This window comes from Antechinus flavipes, chromosome 3 (assembly GCF_016432865.1).
Source record: "Antechinus flavipes isolate AdamAnt ecotype Samford, QLD, Australia chromosome 3, AdamAnt_v2, whole genome shotgun sequence".
Lineage (NCBI taxonomy): Eukaryota > Metazoa > Chordata > Mammalia > Dasyuromorphia > Dasyuridae > Antechinus > Antechinus flavipes.
In genome coordinates, this window is record NC_067400.1 from 580,155,299 (window position 1) to 580,182,855 (window position 27,557).

General features: G+C 36.7%; 1 protein-coding gene across 2 annotated transcripts in view; it reads left to right on the plus strand.

Annotated features, from left to right (window-relative positions):
- The first annotated feature begins 292 nt into the window (after window positions 1-292).
- The window catches only part of STPG1 (sperm tail PG-rich repeat containing 1), a 93,396-nt gene continuing 66,131 nt past the window's right edge, over window positions 293-27,557 (plus strand). For both annotated transcript variants that reach the window (XM_051988225.1, XM_051988226.1), the window contains exons 1-3: window positions 293-331; window positions 8,381-8,514; window positions 16,284-16,402. In XM_051988225.1, the coding sequence (XP_051844185.1) occupies window positions 8,454-8,514; window positions 16,284-16,402 (180 nt within the window). In that variant the 5' untranslated portion in view covers window positions 293-331; window positions 8,381-8,453. The remainder of the gene's footprint in view (window positions 332-8,380; window positions 8,515-16,283; window positions 16,403-27,557) is intronic.

The window sequence follows — 27,557 nt, forward strand, 5'->3', positions numbered from 1 at the left end:
ATAAAAGACCCTTAAGCGCATTGGGTGGGGGGGGCGATTGGAGGTGGGGGAGAATCCTATCCATATGCTGGAGTCCTATTCCGGTACCGTCCCATTTTAGTGAGAAACAGAACCTTCCTTCTTCTCTAAGGCAGAGTTACGCAGTGGGACAGGCACTTTGAACAGCGCATGCGCCCTGGAAAGCCTCTGAAAGACTTCTGGCGATTGGCCAGAAGAAACTGGCGTTTGGATTGGCCCAAGAGGAGCGGAAGCTTTCGAATGTTAGGGTTTTGTTGTTATAGTAACCATGCAGCTCAGTCCTAAACTTTTCCGGATTTGCTTTAGAGGCTAGGTAGGAAAGGTTTGGGTGGGGAAAGGGTTTGGGGAGGAGAAGGAGGAAGGGCCTGGGCTCTCCCTTGGCTGGGGAAGGTGGGCCTCTAAGCCGTCCGGCTCCTTCCCCAATGTGCAGGGGACAGAACCCTCTGGGAATCTGGGTGTGGGGCCACGAGGCAGCTGCGGCGGGGAATCTCTTCCCTTCCTCCTTCGCTCCCCCCAAAATATCACTTCCACCATCCAGAGATGGCGAGGCAATGGTGTCTGCTTCTAATCTCAGCTCTCTTAAGTTTTAAGCCTTCTGGAGCCTCAGTCTCCTCATCTGTGAAATGGGTTGATCTTAGCTAGCCTGGTTTACCTGTCAGGGACATTGGGGGTGGGGGGAAGGCAGGGTTCTCTTTGTAGATTTCCTAGTGCTATGGAAACGTTACTTTCGTTTTCATCTTCCTCGGATTCTCTGGTTTTTACTCAAGTTTTAGCCAAAATCCTGTCTTTTACAGGAAACCTTTCCCAACCATCTTTAATGCTAGTGTCTAATCCCGTTGTGATTATGTTCAATTTATCCTGCATAAATCTCGTTTGTACATAGTTGCTTGGATGTTATTTTGTAAAGGAAAACGGTGTGTTTGGGCTTTTGCCTTGGTTAAGAAGGCAAAACTCAAGGAAAAAAAAAAGAGAGAATTAAAGGGACTGCCTTTTGTCTTTGCATTCCCAGGGCTTAGCACTTAGTAGATGCTTAATAGATGTTAATTGGCTGACTGACTGGAAAGAGCCCTGCATCAAGAGTTTGAGTCAGATTTGAGTTCCAGCTCTGCATCTGATAAATTATTTGCATTGTCTGGGAGTCCTGTTTCTCTTCTGAAAAATAGATTGGCTTGTACAGCTCTAAACCCTATGATCTTAGTTGTATCTTAACCAAGAAGCCTTTTCCTTTCCAAACCTTCGTGTCTTCCTCTGTAAAATGAAAGACAGGATAGTCAAAAACTAATTTTCAAGTCGGGAAAACCTTAGTTAAAGTTCAAGTTCCATCTCTTATATATGCTGGTTCTGTCACCCTGGGAAAGTAAGTCATTTTCTCTCTCAGTGCCCCAGAAAGCTTTCTAAGGCTAATTTGCACAAGGGCCCATCTACATTGAGAGGACTTTATAACTGCAGGCTTCCTATACCATTGCTGCTGCTTCCCCCTCTTCTGTTCCTACACACACACACACACACACTCTGGTACACTGAAAAAAAACCACCCAAAACCTTATAATACCTGCTACCCTCCACTGTCATGGAGTGGCTTTGTCAACCAAAGGAATTAATAGCTATGCAGGGCTTTGCAACTCTAAAGTCTTTCCTGGTTGTCTGTTTATCTCCAAGCAGGTTTTCACTGAAGCTCATTCACTGAGATATTTTTTTTTAAGTAAATGAAAATTAATATTAATATTAAACATCAATACAGCCAAATAAACTTGCCTAGTAGCATTTAAACTTAAATTAATTTCAAAGTGCAAAGTTTTCCATTATTAAGTTTCTGATCTCTTTTTCATTCATTCTCATTGATTTTTTCTTTTATCAAGGTCATAATTATTTGGTTGTTTTTAAATATTGCTTCAGCTTTTTTTCATTTATGTTATTTTATAAAAACCTTTCCAGATTTCTTTGTATTTTTCATACTTTCAGATTTTAATTACATTATAGTATTCCATTACATGTATTCTTTTTTCTTTCTTTCTTTGATCTGGACTTGTGATTTTATCATTATAAGGATACTTCCTCTACTGATGTAGATCAAAACATGCTTTAAGACTTATAAAGGCTTAAATAGTTGTCTGGTCAACTGAGAAGTTAAATTACTTGCCTGAAGTCACATAGCAAATACAGTTCAGAGGAAGAACTTTCTTATTCGGTCATTCAGCAGGTATTAATTACAGACTTAACTATGGGCAGCATGCTAAGGGCTGGGGATACCAAGAAAAAAGTCAAACAGGTCCTTCTCTCAAGAAGCTTACATTGTAATGGGAGTGACAACTGTCCATACATACAAATATATGCAAGCATATAGAATTTCCTCTGGGCTCACTCCCCCCAAGTAGTCCCCAGTAAGTGGTAGCTACTCTTTCTTAGGGTTTTGCATATAATTTTGTGGGTACTTATTCTCCTAAAACTGTATATTTCTTTTTTTTAATGTTACTTTGTGGTTTTCTTTCTTTCTTTTTTTTAAAATAGTTTTTTATTTACAAGATATATGCATGGGTAATTTTCAGCATTGACAATTGCAAAACCTTTTGTTCCAACTTTTCCCCTCCTTCCCCTCCTCCCTCCCCCACATGGCAGGTTGACCAATACATATTAAGTATGTTAAAGTATAAGTTAAATACATTATATGTATACATGTCCAAACAAAATTGTAGATTTCAAGCCACCACTGGTATGGTTCCATTTTACAATCAGCCAGCAGTTTTAAGTCTGCAGTAGTCAAGACATTTACTAAAATGGCATAGCAAAAATAATAGGCATGAAGCATTTTTTGGAAACCAGTAAATACACACAGAATATATGGAGATGGGGAGTAGAGAAGGCCCAAATATATATGATGATGGTTTTGAGGCACATTTGTAGGGAATATATCTAACAACTCAGCTTTGAAACTGCAAGGACTTAAGGACTTTTTAAAAAGGATCTTAAGTTTGCTGCAGGCTATAATGGATAAATTGGTCAACTGGATTGTCTTTTTGAAGAACACATCATCTCTCTTTATAAAAAAATTAACTCATTTTTAATATTGCTTTTTAAAAATTTTGAGTTTCAAATTCTCCTTATCCTTCCATTCTCTCCATTGAGAAGTCAAGCAATATGATATCAATTATACCTTTAAAGTCATGAAAAATATATTTCCATATTATTCATATGGCAAAAAATGCAAAAAAATTAATGAATTGGTCTCAGGCCATGTAAAGGCTCAAAAAGGATTTTGAAAATCAAGTAAGAGAGGAGGAGGAAAAATTGGGAAGAGATATGAAAATGATGCAAGAAAAAAATCATGACAAAAGAGTCAACAGCTTGATAAAGGAGACATCAAAAATAATGAAGAAAATATTACCTTAAGAAACTGATTAGGCGAAATGGTAAAATGAGGTACAAAAAAGCCAATGAGGAGAGAAATGCATTGAACAGCAGAATTAGCCAGATGTAAAGAAGGGCACAAAAATTCACTGAGGAAAAAAAAGCCTCATTAAAAATTAGAATTAAACAAATGGAAAAGGAGGTTCAAAATCTCACTAAAGAAAATAATTTCTTAAAAATTAGAATTGAGGAAATGGAAGCTAATGAATTAATAAACTATCAAGAAACACTAAAAACCAAAAGAATGAAAAAATTAGAAGACAATATGAAATATCTCATTGGAAAAACAACTTACCTGAAAAATAGATCTGGGAGATAATTTTAAAATTATTGGATTACTTGAAAATCATGATCAAAAAAAGAACCTTGATATCTTTCAAGAAATTATCAAGGAAAACTTTTTTGCTATTCTAGAACTCAAGGGTAAAATAGAAATTGAAAGAATTCACCAATTGCCTTCTGAAAGAGATCCCCCAAATGAAAGCTCCCAGGAATATTGTAGCCAAATTCCAGAGAGAGAAAATATTACAAGCAGCCAGAAAGATTTATCAGCTTCTATTTTAAAGGATCAAAATAATGAGGTTTGAATTCCCTCAATTCCTGGTGGTGATGAGGTTAGTGGCAATAAGAGAGTTTTAGTCGACTTTTAGTCGATTGCAGGTATTAAAGTGAAAGAATTCACTTATTCCCGAATTATTAATTGCAAAATAAAAATTTATTGTTGGATAGAAATTAGTTTGCTAAGAGACCGACTTCTATAGTGGCAGAGTTCTATTAGGGAAATGGAATTTGGCACTGAGAATGCTCAGCAGGCAGGGTCCTAATAAATTGCTTGGGCTATCTGTGGCTGAACTAAGCTGTTAAATGGGCATCTTTGTGGGGGTTAGGACAGCCTGAGCAGATCAGACCAGGATTTCTCAATTGAATGAGAATTTAGAATTTCAAAAAGATCAATGGAAGTTGATTTGCCCTTGAATAGAATTTGCTTCTCTCATCCTGGGAGGAAGGGCCCCTGTCTCTAGACTCTCTGGAGCCTGGGAGATTCTGATCTCTCAAATCAGAAAAGGGGACACAATCTCAGAGTGATAACCTTAAAGTGAACACAGCTTCAGAATGATAATCTTAAAGGGAAGACAGCTCCAGTAAAGGGAACAATTTGCCTCCTGCTTCAAAAGGGTGGGATTTGCTATTCTGGAGAGCAAAAATAATTACCTGCAGCAAAACTGAGTATAATCCTTCCTCTGGAGGGAAAAATGGATATTCAAGGAAATAGAGAACCTTTAAGCATTCTTAATGAAAAAACTAGAGCTGAAAAGAAAATTTTACTTTCAAATGTAAGACTCAAGAAAAATATAAAAAGGTTAACAGGAAAAAATAAATAATAAGGGACTTAAAAAGGTTAAACTGTTTACATTCCCATATGAGAGGATGATATTTATAACTAAGAAGAACTTTCTCATTATTATGGCAATTAGAAGAGGTTTATATAGAGAGAAGGTACACTGTGGAGTTGTAAAGCAATTCAACAGTTCTATAGAGCAATTTGGAACTATGCCTAAAGGTCTATAAAACCATGTATATTCTTATTTGTATCCCAGGAGATATAAAAAATGAAAAGAAAAAGGACTTATATGTACAAAAATATAGCAGCAGCTCTTTTCTGGGGCAAAGAATTAGAAACTGAGGGAATATTTTTTGGGAAATGGATAAACAAATTGTCTTATGTGACTATGGTGTAATATCACTATGCTATAAGAAATGATGAGCAGGATGCTCTCAGAAAAACCTGAAAATGTAAGAACTTATGCAAAGTGAAATTGGGAAATAGATGAACACATTGTCTTATGTGACTATGATGGAATATTATTGTGCTATGAGATGAACAGGATGTTCTCAGAAAAACTTGGAAAGACAAGTGCTGATGTAAAGAGAAATGTAGTATATAAAGTAACAGCAATGTTGTAGTTATTCTCAGCAGTGCACTGATCCAAGACAACTCAGAAGAATTTAGAATAAAAATTGTATCCATCCCCAGAGAAAGAACTGATGACATTTGAATATAAATTGAAGCATACTTTTTTAAACTTTATTTTTCTTGAGTTTTTTTTTTTTTGTCTATGTTATTGTACTATATAAGAAATGATGAACAGGATACTCTCAGAAAAACTTGGAAAGACAAGTCCTGATTCAAAGAGAAATGTAGTATACAAAGTAACAGCAATGTTATAAGATGCTCACCTGTGAAAAACTTAGTTATTCTCATTAATGCAATGATCCAAGACGACTCAGAAGGACTTAGAATAAAAAATTTATCCATCCCCAGAGAAAGTATTGATGGCATTTGAATACAAATTGAAGTATAGTTTTTTTAAACTTTATTTTTCTTGATTTTTTTGTCTGTTTTCTTTCAAACATGAATAATATGGAAATATGTTTTGCATAACTAAAAAAATTAGCATTTCTCTAGACTAGAGCTGATTGATTAGACACTAGGCTATTTATAGGATTTGTTGCTTCTGCTGGACAGGTTGATCTGCTGGACTCCCTGGGTGGGGCCCACTTTGTGGTGAAGAGCTGCATTACTTACCACCTCCACTATCCAGCTTGGCTGGATGCATTTAGAGTGGGTTTTTGTTTTTTTTTCCTAGCAAGGGCAACAATTCTAATCCTAACTAGGCCTTGCAGAAACCTTGTATCTGGGGTTCATTATCTCTCGGAGAGATCATAGGACACAAATCTAGGGCCAAAAGGGAGAGGCCATCCAATCCAGTCCTTTCATTTTCCATCTGAAAAAACTGAGGCCCAAGGATGTTAAGTGACTTAGATTACTTAATCTTCAGCAAGCAGCAGGAAGTGTAAGAGAATTTGAACCATATTTGCCTGATTCAATAGACAATGTCCTTTGCAATATTCTTAGTTTCCTTAGGCAATAAAGGAGGTATATCTTCTCCTATTTGGTAATTTTTCCTTTTTCTTAGCAGCTTCCCCACTTTTAGGTATGATGAACAGCCAGTTATATTTCCCTCCTCCCCCCCACTTTTTTTTTTTAGCAGCTTCCCCATTTTTAGGTATGATGAATAGTTATATTACCCATATTCTTATTGAGGTCTTAGGGCTAGGGAAAGAGGTATTGGCTTATTAAGTTTGTGTCCTGTCACTATCTCCCTGATCTCTTTATATGCAGTTATGTTTCTGACCCTTTCTAAGGTGGAAATGCCTCCTTTGCATCTGAAAATCTTTTCATTTATATTTTATTACCTTTGTTTTTGCCACATAGAATTCAACCTCCTGCTCTCTACCCATATTAAATGAATTCAAAGCAGTTTGGGGAGGCCATGCTACTAACTTGGGGGTACTAGGAAAGGTTTCCCCAAGAAGATGACAGTCCTGCTTTTCAACACAAATGTGCCCCGAGTCATTTAACTTTTTGTCCTATTGTGGGATGTTTAGACCATTTAGGAGGGTTTTTGTTGTTGTTTGTTTCTGATAATGCTTTTAGGATATGTTCTCTTTGACCTCTCCAACTTTGGACTTTAGTTAGGAGTTCTCAGAAGAAAGTTCTTATTTTATTCTCATTAAGGCAGTGTTTCAGTAATTTAGGTAGAGCCTTGGCCTTTGACTTAAAAGGAGAACCTCTGTGGACATTTTATAGATAGGATCTTTCTCACTGTCCAACTCTTAACTGTAGCAACATAATCTCATTTTCTTAGCAAGAGACTTAAGAAAGATATTTAAATTAGAAATACAATTCCCATTATTTTTCTTAGGATCCATCTGACTTGGGAGTGTGGGCTATTGGAATGAACCTTTTTGGAGATGTGGATTCTAGGATGCTAACGTGGATTAGAATGCCCAATTTTAGAGTGTTGAACTCGGTATCAGTCTGAGAGTTGAAAATTGTCTCTGCTTCTGTTTATATATCCCTTTGCAAATCACTTCATCTCTCAAGACTCAGGTTTCCTCATTTGAAAAATAAGGATTTGGGCCAGATAGCCTATAACGTGCCTTCTGGTTCCAGGTCTATGATTCTAAGCTATCACATAAACTAAGTGACTGTGGCTGTTTCATCATCCATAAAATAATGGATGATCTCTAAGGTTTTTCTTAGCAACAATCTTCTATATTATATTATTCTTTTCAGCTCTGTAACAGGGAGAATCTACTTAAATATATTTCTAGATATATTATCTTGGATCTAGTCACTTTTTTTTTCCTGAGGCAATTGGGGTTACATGTCTGAGACCAGATTTGAACTCAGGAACTCCTGACTTCACAGCTGGTGCTAATCTCCTCACATTTTAAGAATCATTGTGGGATAGTTGCTTATGGGACAGAATTGGGCAGCTATTCCTTAGCCTTTCAGAGGAAAAAGAAAAAAAAATTTCTAGTCTACATAAAGAAATTAAAGTTTTGCTGAATACAAGGGGAAAAAAAGAAAATCTTTACCTTGGGCAATTAAAAGTCTAATTTCATAAGTACAAACAGAGAAGTGATCCTGGGCAATTTCCAATGTTCTACCAACACGTCATAGAACTCAATGTTCTTAGCCTAAAGCTCTGTTAGCAATAATAAAAATGATAACTCGAGAAGAAGTGACCTCCATTGTTTTAGCAAGTATAAAAGGATGAGGTTTTAATCCTAGGGATAGTTTATAGCTTAGAAGGAAAACATGAATTAATCTCTATAAAACAGAACAGCTCTGAGACCAGATGATATCTGTTCTCCAAATAACAGCCTCACTGAGTAAAGAACAGCTGACCTCCAAAGAGCTGACTGTTAGGTGATGAATTCCTGGGCCATGACAATCCATAAAATAGTCTCTTTGGATAAATACAGTTCTTGCCCTTGGAAAGGCTACGTTCTAATTAGAAAAGGGGATGTGCACATGAAAAAAAGGAAGTTACAATGGTCATAATTTCATTTACACCCTAAAAATGTTGCATTTTTGATGTTCTAGGTGGTAACTCAAAGAGAAATGTCAAGGATGTTTTCCGTCAGACGAATGAAACTTGCTGCTGTTTCTTAGTAATATGGCTACTCTGGAAAACGAAAGCTACAGAAGATCCAGATTTTTTAAGAATATCCAAAAAGGTTTTGTGAACTTAATAAACACTTGCTTTATGGGGGAGAGAGATCTACGAACATATAATCCCTGCAATTTGCAGCGCTGACTTGTTGGAATGTAGTAAATATAGTGCCTGGCAGTGGAATGCAGCTGAATGAGCACTGGGATTTGGGTGTTTTCACGCCATTTATTAGTTGGATGTGACCAAGTCATTGCCTTGCTCTGCATGTCACAAACCGTGAGCTTGGACTAAATCATTTTGTGAATTCCTTTCTTTGACATTATAAGCTCTGACCTTCCCCTCAGTTCTAACATTATAATCAACCTTATTATTCTGTGTTGTAAGATTCCTTTGAGTTCTAACATTCTTTGTTCTAAGACCTATTAGGTTGTTTTTATTTCTTTTTTTATTGTAGTAAATTTATTTATTTTTAATATACATTGCTTTATGAATCATGTTGGGAGAGAAAAATCAGAGCAAAAAGGAAAAATTGTAAGAGATTAAAAAAATAGAAGTAAATATAGCATGTGTTGATATTCAGTCTCCTTAATTCTTTTTCTGGATGCAGATGGCATTTTCGTTCAAAATCTATTGGGATTGCTTTGTATCACTAAACTACTGAAAAGAACTAAGCCTTTCGTAGTTGATCATTGCACATTCTTGCTGTTGCTGTGTACAATGTATTCCTGGTTCTGCTTGTGTCTCTCCACATCAATTCATGTAAAATTTTCCAGGCCTTTCTATAATAATCAACTTGTTCATCATTTTTAAAAGAACAATAATATTCTATTACCTTCATATATCATAGCTTATACAGCCATTCCCCACCTGATGGGCATCATCTCCTTTTCCAATTCTTTGCTACCACAAAAAGAGCTGCTACAAACATTTTTGTACATGTGGGTCCTTTTCCTTCCTTTATGATTTCCTTGGGATACAGATCCAATATATTAGGCACTGCTGGGTCAAAGGGTATGCACAGTTTTATAGCCCTTTGGGCATAGTTCCAAATTGTTCTCCAGAATGGTTGTATCAGTTCATAACTCCATCAACAATGCATTAGTGTCCCAGTTTTCCCACATCCCTTCCAATATTTATCATCTTTTCCTGTCATCTTAGCCAATCTGAGAGATGTGAGTTGATACCTCAGAGTTTTTTTAATTTGCATCTCTCTAAACAATAGTGATTTAGACCATTTTTTCATCTACCTATAAATGGCTTTAATTTCATCATCTGAAAACTGTTCAAATCCTTTTACCATTTATCAATTGGGGAATGACTTGTATTCTTATAAATTTGATACAGTTCTTTATATATTTTAGAGATGAGACCTTTATCAGAAATACTGACTGTAAAGATTCTTTCCCAGCTTTGTACCTCCCTTTTAATCTTGTTTCTATTTGTTTTCTTTGTGCAAAAACTTTTTAAATTAATGTAATCAAAGTTGCCCATTTTGCCTTTCAAAATGTTCTCTAGCTCTTCTTTGGTCATAAATTCCTCCTTTCTCCAAAGGTCTGGTAGATAAATTATCCCTTGTTTTCCTAATTTATTTATAGTATCATCCTTTATGCCTGAATCATGTATCCATTTTGACCTTATTTTGGTATGGGGTGTGGAATGTAGGTCTATGCCGAGTATCTGATGTATTATTTTCTAATCTTCCCAGGAATTTTTGTCAATAGTGAGTTCTTATTTCAGAAGCTGGAGTTTGGGGATTTATCAAATACTAGATTAGGCTAAAGGCCTGGATTATTGTGTTGTATGTATCTAATCTATTTCACTCATCTACCATTCTATTTCTTAGCCATTACCAAATGATTTTGATGACTGCTGTTTTGTAATATAGTTTTAGGTCTGGTATTGCTAAGTCTCTATCCTTTGTATTTTTTCCCCATTAATTCCCTTGATATTGTTGACCTTTTGTTTTTCCAGATGAATTTTGTTATTATTTTTTCCAGTTTTATAAAATAATGTTTTGGCAGTTTGATTGGTATGGCACTGAACAAGTAGACCAATTTAGGCAGAATTGTCATTTTCATTATATTAGCTCAGCCTAGTCATGAACAATTGATATTTTTCCAGTTGTTTAGATCTGATTTTATTTGTGTGAAAAGTGTTTTGTAATTGTATTCATATAGTACTTGAGTTTGTCTTGGCAGGTAGAGCCTATGGAATTTCTCTTTCTATTTCTTTCTCATGGGTTTTGTCAGTAGCATATAGAAATGCTGATGATTGTGTGGGTTTACTTTCTATCTTGCAACTTTGCTAAAGCTGTGAATTGTTTCTAGTAGGTTTTTGGATGATTTTCTAGGATTCTCTAAGTATATCATCATATCTGCAAAGAGGGATAATTTTATTTCCTCATTGCCTATTCGAATTCCTTTAATTTCTTTTTCCTTTTTCTTATTGCTAAAGCCAACATTTCTAGTACAATGTTGAATAATAGTAGTGATAATGGGCAAACTTGTTTCATCCTTTATCTTATTGCGAACGTGTTCAGCTTTTCTCCATTACAAATAATGCTCACTGTAAGTTTTAAGTAGATACTCTTATTATTTTAAGGAACGCTTCCTTTATCTTTATGCTCTCTAATGTTTTTAATAGGAATGGGTGCTGCATTTTATCAAAACCTTTACTTCATCTATTGAGATTATCATATGATTTCTGTTGGTTTTGTTTTTGTTATTGTTATAGTCGATTACGGCAATAGTTTTCCTGATATTGAACCAGTCCTGCATTCCTGGTCACAGTGGTATTATTCTGCTGATAAGTTGCTATAATCTTTTTGCTAATATTTTATTTAAAATTTTTGCATCAATATTCATTAGGAAGATTGGGCTATAATTTTCTTTCTCTGTTTTCGTCTTTCCTGGTTTAGATATTAGTATTATATTTATGTCATAGAAAGAATTTGGCATTACTCCTTTACCTATTTTTCCAAATAGTTTACATAGTATTGGAATTAATTGTTCTTTAAATGCTTGGTAGAATTCACTTGTGAATCCATCTGGCCCTGAGGTTTTTTTCTTAGGGAGTTCATTAACGACTTGTTCAATTTATTTTTCTAAAATGGGACTATTTAAGTATTTATTTCCTCTTCTGTTAATCTGGGCAATTTATATTTTTGTAAATATTCATACATTTCCATTAGATCTTCAGACTTGCTGCCATAGAGTTGGGCAAAAAACCTCCTAATTATTGTTTTAATTTGTCATTGGTGGTAAGTTCATCCCTTTCATTTTTGATGCTGGTGATTTAATTTTTTTCTTTCCTTTTTCTGATCAAATTAATCAAAGGTTTATTTATTAATTTTTTTCATAAAATCAACTCTGGTTTTATTTACTAGTTCAATAGTTTTCTTAGTTTCTATTTTTATTAATCTCTCCTTTGAGTTTCAAGGTTCTAATATTATTTGGTATTCTGAGGTTCCTTATTGCTCTAAAATTTTATATTCGGAGGTTATCTTTAAGTTCTATATTTTTAAAAATTCTGAATTAATTTAATTTTTAAGCCATGTCTCATTCTGCATATTAGCTTATTTCCCCTGTCAGGAGCCTAGCTGCTTCATCATTAGTCCTCTGGAATTCATGATTGCATCAGAGTTCTGAAGTCTTTCAAAATTGTTTTCACAGTGCTGATGTTAAACTATAAATTGTTTTCCTGGTCCTGCTCACTTATCTCTTTATTAGTCCTTATAAATCTTCTCAGATGTCTCAGAAACCATCTTTTGTTAATTTTTTATGGCACAATAGTAGTCCATTATATTAATATGCCATAATTTGTTTAGCCATTCCTCACTTGATAGACAGTTCCTTAAGTTTCAAGTTGTTTGCTATACTGAAAGGACAAATTTTGGGGGGTACATATTGGTCTTTTTCCTATTTCTTTGTTCTCTTGGGGGTATAGGCTTGGCAGTTGTTTTATTGGGTAAAAGATAGTTTAGTGACTTTATGAGCACAGCTCATAATGGCTTTCCAAAATGGCTGGGATCAATCCACAGATCTACAAACAGTGCCTTTTTTCCTACATTCCCTCCAACAATTGTAATTTTACTTTTTTTGTCATCTTTTGCAGTATGACAGGTATGAGACAGAACCTCAGAGTTGCTTTAATTTGGTTTCTCTATTTATTTTTCAGTCTATATTCTATTGTTCAATTTCTAAAGTTCCTTTAGATTCTTAATATTCTGTGTTCTGAAGTATCTTTCCAATCCATTATGCATATTCTAAAGTTTCTTTCATATCTAACATTCTGTTTCATAAGGCTTGTTGAGTTCTAACAATTTTGTATTCTGCATTTCCTTTTAGTTCTGATATTCTATGTTCTAGGTTTTGTCCTAACTTGAATATTCAGTACTTTTAAGATTTTTTTTCATCTCTGGTCTGTGGAATCTGCTTGAGTATAGCAACTATACCTTTTTACTCTTGGGTCCTTAGTTCTAGTAAATGTTTGTAAATGCACTGTATATATTTGTGAAAGCAAATGGATTCTGTGTTTGTGGAGCATTCTCCTTGGTCAGGGTAAATAGGGGCTTTTGCCCTGGGATCACTTCTTTTATTTATTTCTCCCAAACTGTAGGAAATAGTGACTGGTCAGGGATGCAGGGAGCCTGGGGATGCAGCAGGAGTCAGGAATTAATTGCTTGCAACAGCAGATGTTCTTAAAATAAAATTAAGGTTTTCCATTCATAATTGGCTGCCTTTCTGTTACCATTTTTAGACAGGAAAATTGTGGTAGATCCTGAATCTTTTTAGTATCCCTGTACTATTTATTAATTCACAGACATATATCTCAAATAGGCCGAATCTTTATTTCAATTCAATTGAATTAAGTTCTGTAGATATCTGTAAACACCCTAAATGCCCACCACGTAAGGCACTGGGAATTGTTGTTCAGTCATTTCAGTTGTCTTCCAGTCTTCATGATTCTATATGGGATTTTCCTGGCCAAAGATACAAGGGTGGTTTCCCATTTCCTTCTCCAATTCACTTTATAAATGAGGAAACTGAAGCAATCAGACCTAAATGATTTGCCAGTTAGTAAATATTTGAGACTGCATTTAAACTCATGTCTTCCTGAGCCTTGGAGGGGATTACTGATGCAAGAATCAGAGGGGAGCAGGATGCACCTAGTACTAAGGATTAGGAAGAGCTAGTCATCGAGTTTGGGCTAAACTATAGAGGACACAAGATGGAATAATGTGTAGTACTCCAGGAAGATTATGCTACTGTGAGACTGTAATGGATTTTAAATATTAAATAAAGAAGTTTATGGCTTTTTTGGTGGGGAGGTCTGGAGACAATGGGGAGTCCTTGAATCTTTTTGAGTAGGAGTATGACTTGGCAAAGAAAAAAAACACTTGAACTTGGTGACAGAAAACCTGGATTTGAGTCCTTGTTCTCTTTTTCTAAGTCTACAATTCAGAGCATATTATTTAATTTGGCTTCTGCTGACTTTCTAAACTTTGTGAAGTACTATAGAAATTTGAACTGTTATCATCGAAACATTCAGAGCATCCTTTCATATATGGGTACCCTATAGGTCAGCACACACTCAAAAACTATAGCTTCTGAGCCCCCATTGGTGTGTTTATTTTTACCAGTCATCCAGATAGCACAATGTGGCTAAGACTAGACAGTCTGAAATTTTAACTCCTCCCCATTTTCCTCTTCTTTGCTTAGTCTTCCATAACTTTTTTTTTTCCCAAACAGGCAAGCATTTTTAGGGTCCTAGTTTCAAGTCTTTGTGTGTGTATGGGGTGGGAGCAGAGAATGTGGAAGTGAGTGCACTTTATTAGTTTATCACTTTTGCCTCTCACTGTCTTCTCTAGTGATTTTCTTTTAGAACTTCTAGGGCAGCCCATCTATCTTCTTTCCTGCTATTTTTTTCTATTGTTATTGCTGGCCAAATTGCTTAGAGTGGAGAGTACAAAATATGTGAAGAGAGTATCCTGATTGATAGATCAAAAGCTATATGTTATCCTTTCTCCCTCTCTTTTTAAAAAAGTTTTTTTTTAAGTAACATAGATTTATTCTTTCTCCATCCCAAGTGAAGAAAAAGAAAAACAAATTCCTTGTAATGCACAGTGAAGCAAAAAAAATTTCCTCATTGATTATATCCAAAAAATGTCTCCTGCACCATGAATCCCTCATTTCTCTATCAAGAGGTGAATCTTCATCATTAGTCCTCTGGAATTATGAATAGTCACTGTATCAATCATAATTCTTAAAATTTTCAAAGTTGTTTGTCTTTATCGTGTAATTATTATTGTATAAATCATTCTTCTGTTTCTACTCATTTCACTCTTCATCAATTTAAACATGTCTTCAAAACTGTTCATTTTTATAATATTGATGTTACTGCATATATTTTCCTAATGGTTCTATTCATTTCATTCTGCATCTGGAAGATACAAGTTTTTCCATATCTCCATGAAATTCTCTATTTTATCATTTTTCATAGCGTGGTAAGACTGTATCATATTTGTAACCCATAATTTTTTCAATCATTCCCCAATTGATGAATATTCCTTTAGTGTCTAGAAATGCTATGTTTTCATACATACAGGACCATTTCCTCTTTCTTTCCCCTCTTTTTGGATCTAGGCCTATTAGTAGTATAGTGAGATCAAAGAATATGCTCTCTTATCCTTTTCGAAGTTCTTCAATTGCAGGATATCTTGTGTGATCTCTTTTGCTTTGTTTACTCAGATCCCCTGAGGTCACTCAGTCTGATACTTCCCATCTTTCTGGGGACTAAAGAAGTGGACGGTATAGGAGATTAACATGGACAGCCAGAAAGCAGGACTTGTCAAAGACAGTCTTAACTCCAGGGGGAAAAGTAACTTGCCCCAAATCAGGCAGCCAATGTGGAGGATCCAGGGCTGAAGTCCAGACACTGGTAGACACTGGGGAGCTTCCTTTTCATTAAGCCATTGCTGCCTCAGATAGGTTGATGATCAGCTAGGAGGACAACATCCCACTTGATGCCATCTATCTCTTCCTCAAAAACACCATATTGAATGAACAGCTTTATTCTGGGGGCAGTTAATTTCATAAGAACAATGTGATAATTTGCATCTCAGCTTAACAGACATTTCATGGTAGCCATTCAGAAGGTGGGACTCGCATCATGGTGGTCTTTAAGTCCTGGCTTAACAGGAGTTATTATGTAGAAGCAGTGAAGATGCAAATTATAGTAGAGAGAAGAAAAAACTTCCCAACATACCATGCTATCCCTGTGTAGAATGGGCTGCCTTTTGATATGGTGGTCTTTCTGTTCCTGAAGTTTGAGGGCTTCTTTGGGGGGGGCTCTTGTGGGGGATGTTTGACAGGGAATTCTTTTCCTATTTTATATTTGACCAGATACCTTTAAGGTCTCTTCCAGTGCTGAGGTTCTATGATCCATGATGCTTCAGGGTAGGCTGGTTATGAGAATGAATCAATGACGGTGAATAAGAAATGGTTGTCATTGGGTTCTGTCCCTCAAGCTTTAAACTGGGTAAATGAAATTAGGACCAGTCATTTTGATTTTTTTGCATCTTTTCTAGCCAATGGACTGTTCTGCACACATTGGATGCTTAATAATTATTTAGTATTGAATCGACTTTGAATAAGCAAATGTTGAAAAATGTTCCCCAAACAGGGATTTATTTAATCCCTTTTCACAAGTCCTAGGGCAAATTCCCTCCTGTGTCTTGTTAAAAAGAAATTTGATCTCAGGGCTCCATTTCCTACATTCTTCAATTCATCTTTTTATGTTTTTTAAAAAATGTCTTTTTCTTTAATCATTTAGGTTACACTGGAGCATATCCAAAGCAATCTTCCATTCCTTATAAATATCGGACCGTAGTTACCCCGGAGTCAGAAAGAAAAGGATTTAACAGTCAAAGCAAAAGGTTTTATCGTCAACCGGTAATGATACTATTTTTAATATTTCTTACTTTTATTCAGGATTTTAGCATGATCAGCTTGTTGCATGGGAGCTATTCCTGTATGCATAGACATGTCCCTGCATCTCTGTGGGCCTCCAGTTACTTTTTCTTTTCTTCCTTTCTTTTCTTTTCTCTTCTTCTTCTTTTTTTTGCTGAGGCAGTTGAAGTTAAGTGACTTGCCCAGAGTCACATACTTAGGAAGTGTTAAGTGTCTGAGGTCAAATTTGAACTCAGGTCCTTCTAACTTCAGGGTTGTTGCGCTATCCACTGCACCAACTAGCTGCCCCCTCAGTTACTTTTTCTGTAAATGAAGGCATTAAGTAACATGCTCTGAATTGTAGACTTAGAAATGAAGGATGTTTAAAGTCCCTCCCAGCACAGTCTTCCTATATTCTAAGATACCTCCCAGATATGGCATTCTATATTTTAAGATCTGTCCCAGGCCTATATTCTAATATTTTGTGTTCTAAAGTCCCTTCCAGAAGCAACAAACTGGGAAAACATCTTCACAGTTAAAGGTTCTGATAAAGGCCTCATTTCCAAAATATATAGAGAACTGACTCAAATTTATAAGAAATCAAGCCATTTTCCAATTGATAAATGGTCAAAGGACATTATGAACAGACAATTTTCAGAGGATGAAATTGAAACTATTACCACTCATATGAAAGAGTGTTCCAAATCATTATTGATCAGAGAAATGCAAATTAAGACAACTCTGAGATACCACTACACACCTGTCAGATTGGCTAAGATGACAGGAAAAAATAATGATGAATGTTGGAGGGGATGCGGGAAAACTGGGACACTAATGCATTGTTGGTGGAGTTGTGAACAAATCCAACCATTCTGGAGAACAATCTGGAATTATGCCCCAAAAGTTATCAAACTGTGCATACCCTTTGACCCAGCAGTGTTTCTATTGGGCTTATATCCCAAGGAAATACTAAAGAAGGGAAAGGGACCTGTATGTGCCAAAATGTTTGTGGCAGCCCTGTTTGTAGTGGCTAGAAACTGGAAAATGAATGGATGCCCATCAATTGGAGAATGACTGGGTAAATTGTAGTATATGAATGTTATGGAATATTATTGTTCTGTAAGAAATGACCAGCAGGATGAATACAGAGAGGACTGGCGAGACTTACATGAACTGATGCTGAGTGAAATGAGTAGAACTAAGAGATCATTATACACTTCAACAACGATATTGTATGAGGATGTATTCTGATGGAAGTGGATTTCTTTGACAAAGAGACCTGAGTTTCAATTGATAAATGACGGACAGAAGCAGCTACACCCAAAGAAAGAATACTGGGAAACGAATGTGAACTATCTGCATTTTTGTTTTTCTTCCTGGGTTATTTTTACCTTCTGAATCCAATTCTCCCTATGCAACAAGAGAACTGTTCGGTTCTGCAAACATATATTGTATCTAGGATATACTGCAACATATCCAACATATATAGGACTGCTTGCCATCTAGGGGGAGGGGAAAAATCAGAGCAGAAATGAGTGCAAGGGATAATGTTGTAAAAAAAATTACCCTGGCATGGATTCTGTCAATATAAAGTGATTATTAAATAAAAATTAAAAAAAATAAAGTCCCTTCCAATCTTAAGACTTCTAGTTGTGACACTATATATATATGTATATATATATAATATTCTATATTCCAAGATAATATCCTATTACAGAATTGTAAAATTCTACTAATAAAATTCTATATCAGGACTTGGATCTTTAAACTATAATAATAACCAAGATTTATAAAGTCAATTAAAATGTTTATAAATATATAGATACATATATGTGATATAATTTTGTGCAATGCAGATCTAAAAATATAAATATATTAATAAACATATATATACACGCTCATTTAAATATTTTCTAGTTAACTATTTGTTCTTTGTTTTGAACACTAGAGGGCGGTGTATTCCACACAGATATGAGTGCACTTTTTAAAAAGGTTCATTTTCTTTTTTTTTTTTTTTCTATGAAGTGAGATTGAAATGTCTTAAAGCTTGCAAAAAGTGATCTTCTGTTTTGTCTGTTCCATTCCATTGTCACTGGCCTGTAGTTTTTGTTGCTGGAGAGACTGAGGCCATTGAATCGCTTGAGTTTTAGGAGTTCTGTGCTGTTTGAGTCCAGCAAGATAATTTAATTCTAGTTTCCATGCTAATCAGTCTTGGTTATTCCAGCCTGGGAAAGACAGGGAGACCCCGTCTCCAGAAATACTCACAAACTAATTGTAAAAACAAACAAAAACCAGACTAAAGACAAAAAAGAAAACTATAAGGTCTGATAAAATGGGGATGATCCTTTAGGATATGAAATTATCTAAATTTTGCACATTGTATGTCATTTATATAGTTTTAATATTTTTAATCATTTTATATTATTGTTATTCTCCTGCCTATATCTGTCTCTTTTAGATCTCCTCTCTTTCCTTGATGTTTCCCCCTCCGGATGTTGACATTTAATATGATACAATAAAAAGAGCCTTTGATGGAAAGGGGGAATATGGAAACTTGAGTTCTACTTCCTGGTCTTCTTCTCTCACTGTGATTTTCATCAGGGATATTTCCCTGTCTAGGCTTCAGTTTTCTTATTTTATAAATTGGGGGAGGGTGTGTGTGTGTGTGTGTGTGTGTGTGTGTGTGTGTGTGTGTGTTAGTACTCTTTAAAGTGTAGTCTACTTTCCAAAGTCCCCTCTAGGTTTAAGATACTGTGACCTTGAAATGCAGTGGAAAGAACAAACAATTTGGGTTCAAATCCTGACTTTGGACACCTCTCAGTGTTTCCCGTAACTCTCAAAGCCTCCGTTATGGAGAAGATGCTTGCTTTGCAACTGACTCTGCTAGCTTCTCTAACTGATGAAATCATTCACTTGTCTGGACAAATCCTAGAAAATCTGATATTTTTTAGTCTTTGGGCTCTCTGTTCAGTTAATCTCTTTTCATTTCATCTTCTCACTTCTTGACAGATTTCATAGTTATCACTTTATTACATATTTGGAGATCTGAAGGTACTTCAATTTTCTTTTTTCATTGTTCTGGGATAATCTTGGCCATCTTCTTAAAAATATCAAATTTATTATAACTTGGTTAAATTCCAATACGTTCACCAATTGGGATGTTATTATTTTTGACTTACCCTAATCATGAACAAGGAATTACTTCCCCATTGATTTCTGTGAGAAGCTTTGAGGTTGTTTTTTTATGTCTCTTGTGCCTCATGCTAAGTTAATGCCCAAATATTTGATATATTTTGTCATTATTTTCAGAGTATTTGTTAGTTTTTCATGGTTTTTGGTGGCTTTCCTTGAAAATGCAGATAATTTTATTCTCTCCCACCACTTCAAGAAAGTCTTTCATTATCTCCATTTTTTTTTCATTTACAGTTTAGGGTTCACAGGTATGATTAGAGCAGTGTCATTGGGGTTTTGCTTTAGGATGCCTATCACTCTTGAGGTCCTTCAGGTGAGGAATAACAGTATTTACAGACTCCACTGAGATGGCCTGTATCGCCCTTCTCCTTTTGTCTCTTTTTGCCCCCAATTCCAAGCTTTGTGTCCTCTGGTCTTTGTCTCTCCCTTACTGACCCGAGTTCCATCTCCTTCCTCCTCAAATAACATTTATACTAGGTATCCTTTGTGGTATGTTGTCCTGGGGAGCAACAATTTCTAGTGACAGCTTTACATGAGTTTTCTAGGTATAACAATAGCTTGTCAGTGGCCCACTGGGGTTAGGTTCCCTGCCCCACTGAGGGGCCCCTTTAGTACTTGGGAAGCCTGAGCTCTAATGAGTTGGGCTAAACCATGTCCTTTTTCCCATTGTTGATGGATATTTACAACTCCACCCCGGAGTCCTGGGGAAAAGCACTTTTAAAAAAGCTTAGGTTTGGCTTGGAGTCTCCAAAATATACTACAAAGATAGTCCATATGTAAGATAGGAAAGTCCCAAAGTTTCCTGCCTCATATTCTCAAGAGAGGAAAAGGAGAGCAACATCTCTCTGCTTTAGTGACCAGTTGTCTCTAAAAAGGGGACCCATTACCTCCAACATGGATACCAAGAGACTAATAAGGAGATTGTTTTGTCATCGCCACACACAAGTCTTTCACTTCTGAGCCACACATTAGAAGGAAGCCCCAGTGCTCTAAGCTGGAGCAGATCAGGGGAACCCCAATTACTCTCCCTAGGATCCCCTCATATATATAGTCTAAAAAGATACTTCTAACTTCATTTCTTTTCCACACCTTCTTATCAATTCAAAGATGAATAGAAAAAAATGAACATTTGGTTTTTAAATTTTTTTTTGATTATACATGTATATTAACTTTTAAAGTACACATTTATTTATGAATCATGTTGCAAGAGAAAAATTAAAAGGGAAAAACTACAAGAGAGGGAAAAAAAATAAAAAAGAAGTGAACATAGCAGGTGTTGATTCATTCAATTTCCATAGTTCTCTTTCTGGATGCAGATGGCGTTTCTATCCAAAGTTTATTGGGATTGCCTTGGATCACTGAACCACAGAGAAGAGCCAAGTCTTTCATAGTGGATCATCACACAATCTTGCTTGAACATTTGGTTTTAATGGAAAAGCATCTACTGTTTCTCTGTTGTGCATATTAGCTTTTTAAAAAACCAGATCAGTGATTTCACTGAGGTAGCAATTTCCCAATGAAGAAATTTCTCCTATCAGAGCAGATTTCTGAAACTTTGAGTCTTATATGGTTAAATGGCTTGCTTAGGGTCACACAACCAGCATGGATAATGGGTGGGCTTTGAAGCTTGGTCTTTCCTCACCCCCCAGTCCAACTCTCTAGCTTCAACCTCTTTTGTGACCTACTTTCGTGATCCTCTGATCCATTCTGGTTTCAGTTCAACATTGTCCGGGGTCATTAGGACCACTGGATTTCACTGATATTCTAAACACATATATATTCTATCAGTAGGGGGCAGCAGCAAAACATAGAAGTATAGAAGTTGTGAGGAACCTGCTTTAGCTCTGAAAGGGACTTCAAGAGAACATTGATTCCAGCCCTCTTCTTATTACAGAGGAAAAACTGAAACCCTTTCCTTTTTTTTTTTTCTTTATCCCTGCAGAAGCTACCTCTTGTAAGGTCTCTTTCATCTTTTTTGCTTTATTAGGGATAGGAATCACCATTTTATTTGTGTCCTTCCCTCCTCCCCAGCTGACTTTTATTTTAGTTTTACAACCATGGTCCTCTAAGATCATTGGGATGATAGTCAAGACCCCTGGTTTCCAGTTCTCACTGTTCCTTAAGATTAATTGTGCCTTTGAACAAGTTATTTTTTTCTAAATCTTGTTTTGGCCAAGTCATCATTTTCTTGTGTATAAGATAACAGAGTTGGATTAGGGGACCCCTAAAATGCTTTCCAGCTTCAATATTCTGTGTTATAAGGACTAGTCCTCTCCCCAGCTCTAAGATGATTTGTTTTAAGGTATCTCCTGTAGTTCTGATGTGTCATGTCTTAACTAGAGCTATCACTAGGAATTCTGACAGGATAGGACTAGTTTATTAGGGGAGAAGGGTGCACAGAGTATCCTGGGTCAGTCATAGGTGTCTTGGTTGTGATATGCTTGGGAAGGGCAAAGAAGAGGTGGGGTACAAAGAGATCTGGTTGGACGTGATCTCAGTGGCCATGCTTGTAAGGGTGAGTGAATACTAAAGTCGTAGCAGTAGAAATTGGATGGTAGGAAAGAGGGGCGGGACCTTTATGGTGCCATATGGCATGGGACCAAGGGTACCTTGGCGCAGTGGATAAAGCATCAGACCTGGAGTCAGGCACACATACTCACAAATTCAAATCTGGACTTGGATACATACTAACTGTGTGAACCTGGGCAAGTCACTTAGTGCTGTTTGCCTTATTTCCTTATCAGTAAAATGAGCTGGAGAAGGAAATAGCAAATCACTCTCTGGTTTTGCCAAGAAAACTCCAAATGGGGTCATTAGGAATCAGACACAAAGCAAACAATTGAACAACAATAGTGTGGGACCAATGAAAACACTTGAAGCCCTGGGCTGGGAGGTTGGAGGATTTCCCCTGGATTTTGGTGCTATGGAGTAATGCTTTGATCATTAGTCCCTAGATATAGTTCACCCTGCCTATTTTTAAAATAATTTTTTTTCACTGATCAAAAATCTACTTTCTTTCCCTCCCCACTGCCCTTCTGTTCATTTTCCTGCATTGGCCATGTCCAAAAATATGTGTTTTATTCCTCAGCAAGTTCATCATCTTGATGTCAGGAGATGGGTTAACATTGTCATCTTCTGGGATCATGGTTGTTTACTGCCTGGTGCAGACTTCTTAAAGTCTCTGAAAGTTGCTTTGCTTTGAATGTTATTGTAGAAATTATTCTCTTGGTTCTGCTCACTTCACTCTGCATCATTTCATACAAGTCTCCACAGGTTTCTCTGAAACCCTCCCTTTTGTCATTCCTTACACAAACGTGTTCCACTCCCATAATTTGTTCAGTCATCTCCAGCTGATTTGCCCTGACTTTCTGTGTTCTAAGATCCCTGACCAGCTCTAGCATTTTATATTCCTTCATTCTCTGCTCTCTGTTTCCTTATAACTCAGAAATTCAGCGTTGTTTTAAGGTCCCTTCCTGCTTTAACATTCTGTGAATTTCAGAAATCAACAGTTTCTTTCTAAAGTCAATCAAAATGAAGAGTCTGATTCACTAGTTTCCACTTTTTGTTCCCTGTGATTTCTGTTGACCTATTTACTGAAGTCATATGGTTGGTAATGCTTTACATTTGAACAGGGCTTCATGGTCTGTTAAGTGTTTTGACATTCTTTGCTTTATTTGATCTTACCAGAAAGACTGTGAAGTTGAGAGATGGGGCTTTATTATCCCCATTTTACAGATGTTAAATTCAAGGCCAGAGTTGAAGTGGTTTTCTGGGAGTTGCCCAGCTAATAGTGGGCAGAGCCAGGACTCAAATGGGCTTTTGCCCCACAGGCCAGTGCTCTATACTCTAGGACACCTTGCCCTTCTGTAGACAGCCCCTTTCCAACATTCTATCTTCCCTAGCCTATGGGCCATCATCGGTCCTGCAAGGCTGGTGTCGGAAGAGACCTGAGCTGCTGCCAGCTCTTTTCTGGGCATTTTCCAGGAGTTCCCGGTAATAAGCTTCTGAATTTGCCAATCTGGATACTGGGGGGCCTGAGATTTCAAGTTATATCTCCTCAAAGTTCTCTCACTATTCAGAGTATTTCCTGCTGAAGTTGACCCAGGTGGCATTAAGCCAAGCCACAGGTTGGCGAGGGGAGGAAGCCAGGATTTTCACATGCTTCTAGCTTCTAAGACATTCCAGTTCTGCCTCTACCTCCCTCTGTGAACTTGGGCAAGTCACTTCCCCCTCTGAATTTTCAAGTTCCACATCTGGAAATGAGAGAGTTGTCTTACACTTTTTTTTCTGTCATGGACCCTTTGGACAGCCTGGTGACGTCTCTGAATCCCTTCTTGAAATATGATTTTAGAGCATCAGCCCTGAAGTCAGAAGGATCTGAGTTCAAACCTGTCTTCAGACACTTAACATTTCCTGGCTATGTGACCCTGGACAAGTCACTTAACTCCAATTGCCTCAGCTCCACCCCCAAACAACAACAACAACAACAAACAAACAAACAAAAAAAAAACCCCACAAAAGAAGTATGATTTTTAAATATGTAAAATGAAAAATATAGGATTACATAGGAAACCAATAGAGAAAAATAAAAATTTCTTCATAGACTCTCTGAAAACTCTCTGTGGACCCAAATTTAAAACCCTGGATTTGCTCTTTTAACCTTTGTCCTAACAGTTTTAAGTTCTTTTGGCTCTGGCATTATACTATGACATTGTATATTCTAGCTTGGACAGACAGTATGTTTTTATTTTTTAATTTTAATTTTTATTTTTTGGGGTAAATTTTTTTATTATAGCTTTTTATTTACAAGTTATATGCACGGGTAATTTTTCATCATTGACAATTGCAAAACCTTTTGTTCCAATTTTTCTCCTCCTTCCTCCCCCTTCCTCCAGATGGCAGGTTGACCAATACATGTTAAATATGTTAAAGTATAAGTTAAATGCAATATATGTATACATATTCAAACCGTTATTTTGCTGTACAAAAAGAATAGGAATCTGAAATAGTCTACATTTAGCCTGTGAAGAAAATCAAAAATGCAGGCGGACAAAAATAGAGGGACAAAAATACATAATTCTATGTAGTGGTTCATAATCATCTCCCAGAATTCTTTCACTGGGTGTAGCTGGTTCAGTTCACTACTGCTCCATTGGAAATGATTTGGTTCATCTCATTGTTGAAGAGGGCCACATCCATCAGAATTGATCATCATATAGTATCGTTGTTGAAGTATATAATGATCTCCTGGTCCTACTCATTTCACTCAGCATCAGTTCATGTAAGTCTCTCCAGGACTCTGTGAAATTCTCCTGCTGGTCATTTCTTACAGAAAAATAATATTCCATAATATTCAAATACCGCAATTTTTTCAGCCATTCTCCAACTGATGAGCATCCTCTCAGTTTCCAGTTTCTGGCCACTACAAACAGGGCTACCACAAACATTCTTACACATGTGGGTCCCTTTTCCTTCTTTAGTATCTTTTTGGGGTATAAGTGCAGTAGAAACACTGCTGGGTCAAAGGGTATGCACAGTTTGATAGCTTTTTGAGCACAGTTCCAAATTGCTCTCCAGAATGGCTGGATGTGTTCACAATTCCACCAACAATGGATCAGTGTGCCTGTTTTCCCACATCCCCTCCAATATTCTGCATTATCTTTCCCTGTCATTCTAGCCAATCTGACAGGTGTGTAGTGGTATCTCAGAGTTCAGACAGTATGTTTTTAAAGTGACCTGCAGCTCATAGGTTTATATTTAAAGAGTCAGAAGGAACTCCAGAGTCAACTTTCAATGCTTTTCTTTTCTCTTTCCTTTTTTTTTTAACCTTTTCATTTTCTTTTTTCCCCAATAATAGTTTATTTTTCCAAATGCATGTAAAGATAGTTTCCAATATTCGTTTTTGTAAAATTTAGAACACAGAATGTCAGAACTGGGAGGGCCCTTAGAACCCAGGAAGTCAGAGCTGGGAGGGCTTTAACCCATATCAGATTGCTTGCTATCTTGGGGAGAGGGGATGTAAGGAAAAATGGGAGAAAAATTTAGAGCACAAAGTTTTACAAAAATGAATGTTGGAAACTATCTTTTTGTTGCTGTGATGCAATTCTGCCTCATTTAAACCTAATTCACTCACAAGTCAAGATATCACCCACAGTGCCATTGGTCCTCTTTGAAAATGAAGGACCATTACCATCAGGAAATATATGACAACGTATGTTCTCTTGGCCCTTTCAGCTTTGAATATCTATGACTCTAAAACATGGCACTAAAGATCTTTACCACAGCCAGAATCTAGCTTTTAAAGGCATTTCAACAAAGAATATCATCAGCCCAGAGTTCTTGACCTTTCTTATTTGATGGATCCCTCTGGCAGTCTGGTGAAACTTGGGGATCTTCTCTCAGAACAATTTTTAAAAAAATAGTATTTTATTTTTCCAATTACTTTTGCTCTCAGGGTCTGGCTTTGCTCATCTGTCTATTTCTTTCCCAGCATTCAAGAACATCACTCTGAATATTGAGATCAGCCTAGCTTCAGTCTAGAAATCATATTCCTTTGATGCTTAGGAGATGGGGAGTTGGGCCCTTGAGGTTTCTCTAAGAAGAATGTAATAAGCCTCTTACTGATAAGGAAAATTCAAATTCAAGAGGGCAGATTCTTTATACTGGAGTGATGTGTAAAGTGATGTCTCAGGCTCATAAAATTGATGTGGGAGCATGACCAATGTGCTAAGAATGGGGACAGAGGTATATTGGGGATTGTGATAGAGGAAGATGTAGGACCAGGAGTTTCAAAGGCAGAATTTAGCTTTTCTACTATTAATTCAATAGATGGTCATAACTTAGGACAAGGGTCTTAATTTCCCTCTAACTCCATTTTCTCCACCAGGATATGGAGAAGGTGATCATAAAATCTTAATATTTTAGAGCTAGTGGAAATTTTAGAATATCAAATGTCACAAAAAAGTGCCAGTCTGTATTAAGAAAGGAAGCTCTTCACTAGAGTTTCTTTACCCTAAGAAAATCACAGGTCTAGCCTCATTCCAGGATCTAACTGAAATAAGACTCCAAACTATTGGGATCTTCATTTTAAAAGCATATGATGTCAGAGTTGGTAGAGCCTTAAGAACAAGGGATGTCAGGACTGGGAAGACCCTTAGAACCCAGGATGTCAGAGCTGGGAGGGCCCTTAGAACCCAGGAGGTCGGGGCTGGGAAGATCAAGACAACAAAACAAGCAAACAGAGTGAAGTGACTTGTTCAGTCACACGGTTAGTAACTGTCCAAGGCTGGATTTGAACTCTCCACTCTATTGCTTTTGTCCAATTAAAGACAAAGAGTTCACATTCTATTGCTATTCTATTGGGGGTGCTCTATGTTATATAGAACACAGATGTCTCCTGGGCTTCATCCATCCCTGCTAGCCATTATCCCACACCTTCAGTCCCTTTCCTGGCTAAATTCCCTGAGAAGACCGTCTACAGTAGGCACCTCTATATCCTTCCTTCTCACACTTTTCTGAATCTCTGCAATCCGGCTTCCAGCCTCATCATTCAAATGAGACTGCTCCCTGTGGAATGACCAGTGATTTCTTCCTTGTGAAATCCAACCACCTTTTTTCTGTTCTCATCTTTCTTTTTCTGGCTGCAGCCTCTGACCACTGACAACCTTTTCTGCTTGATGCTCAATTCCTCTAGGATGTTTTCCCTTAGTTCTCTTCCTGCCAGTCTGTCCCTCCTCCTTGGTCACTTGATAGCACATTTATTAAGCACCTACTATATATTTATTAAGCACCTATTATGCGCCAGGTACTATGCTAAGCATTGAGATACAAAGTAAGGCAAAAGACACCTGCTTTCCAAGAGTTTGCAGTCTAATGGGGGAGACAACTGTGTACACACAAGCTACAGACAGGGTCAACAGGAAAGAATTAAGAGGAGGAAAACACACGAATCAGGAGGATTTGGGAG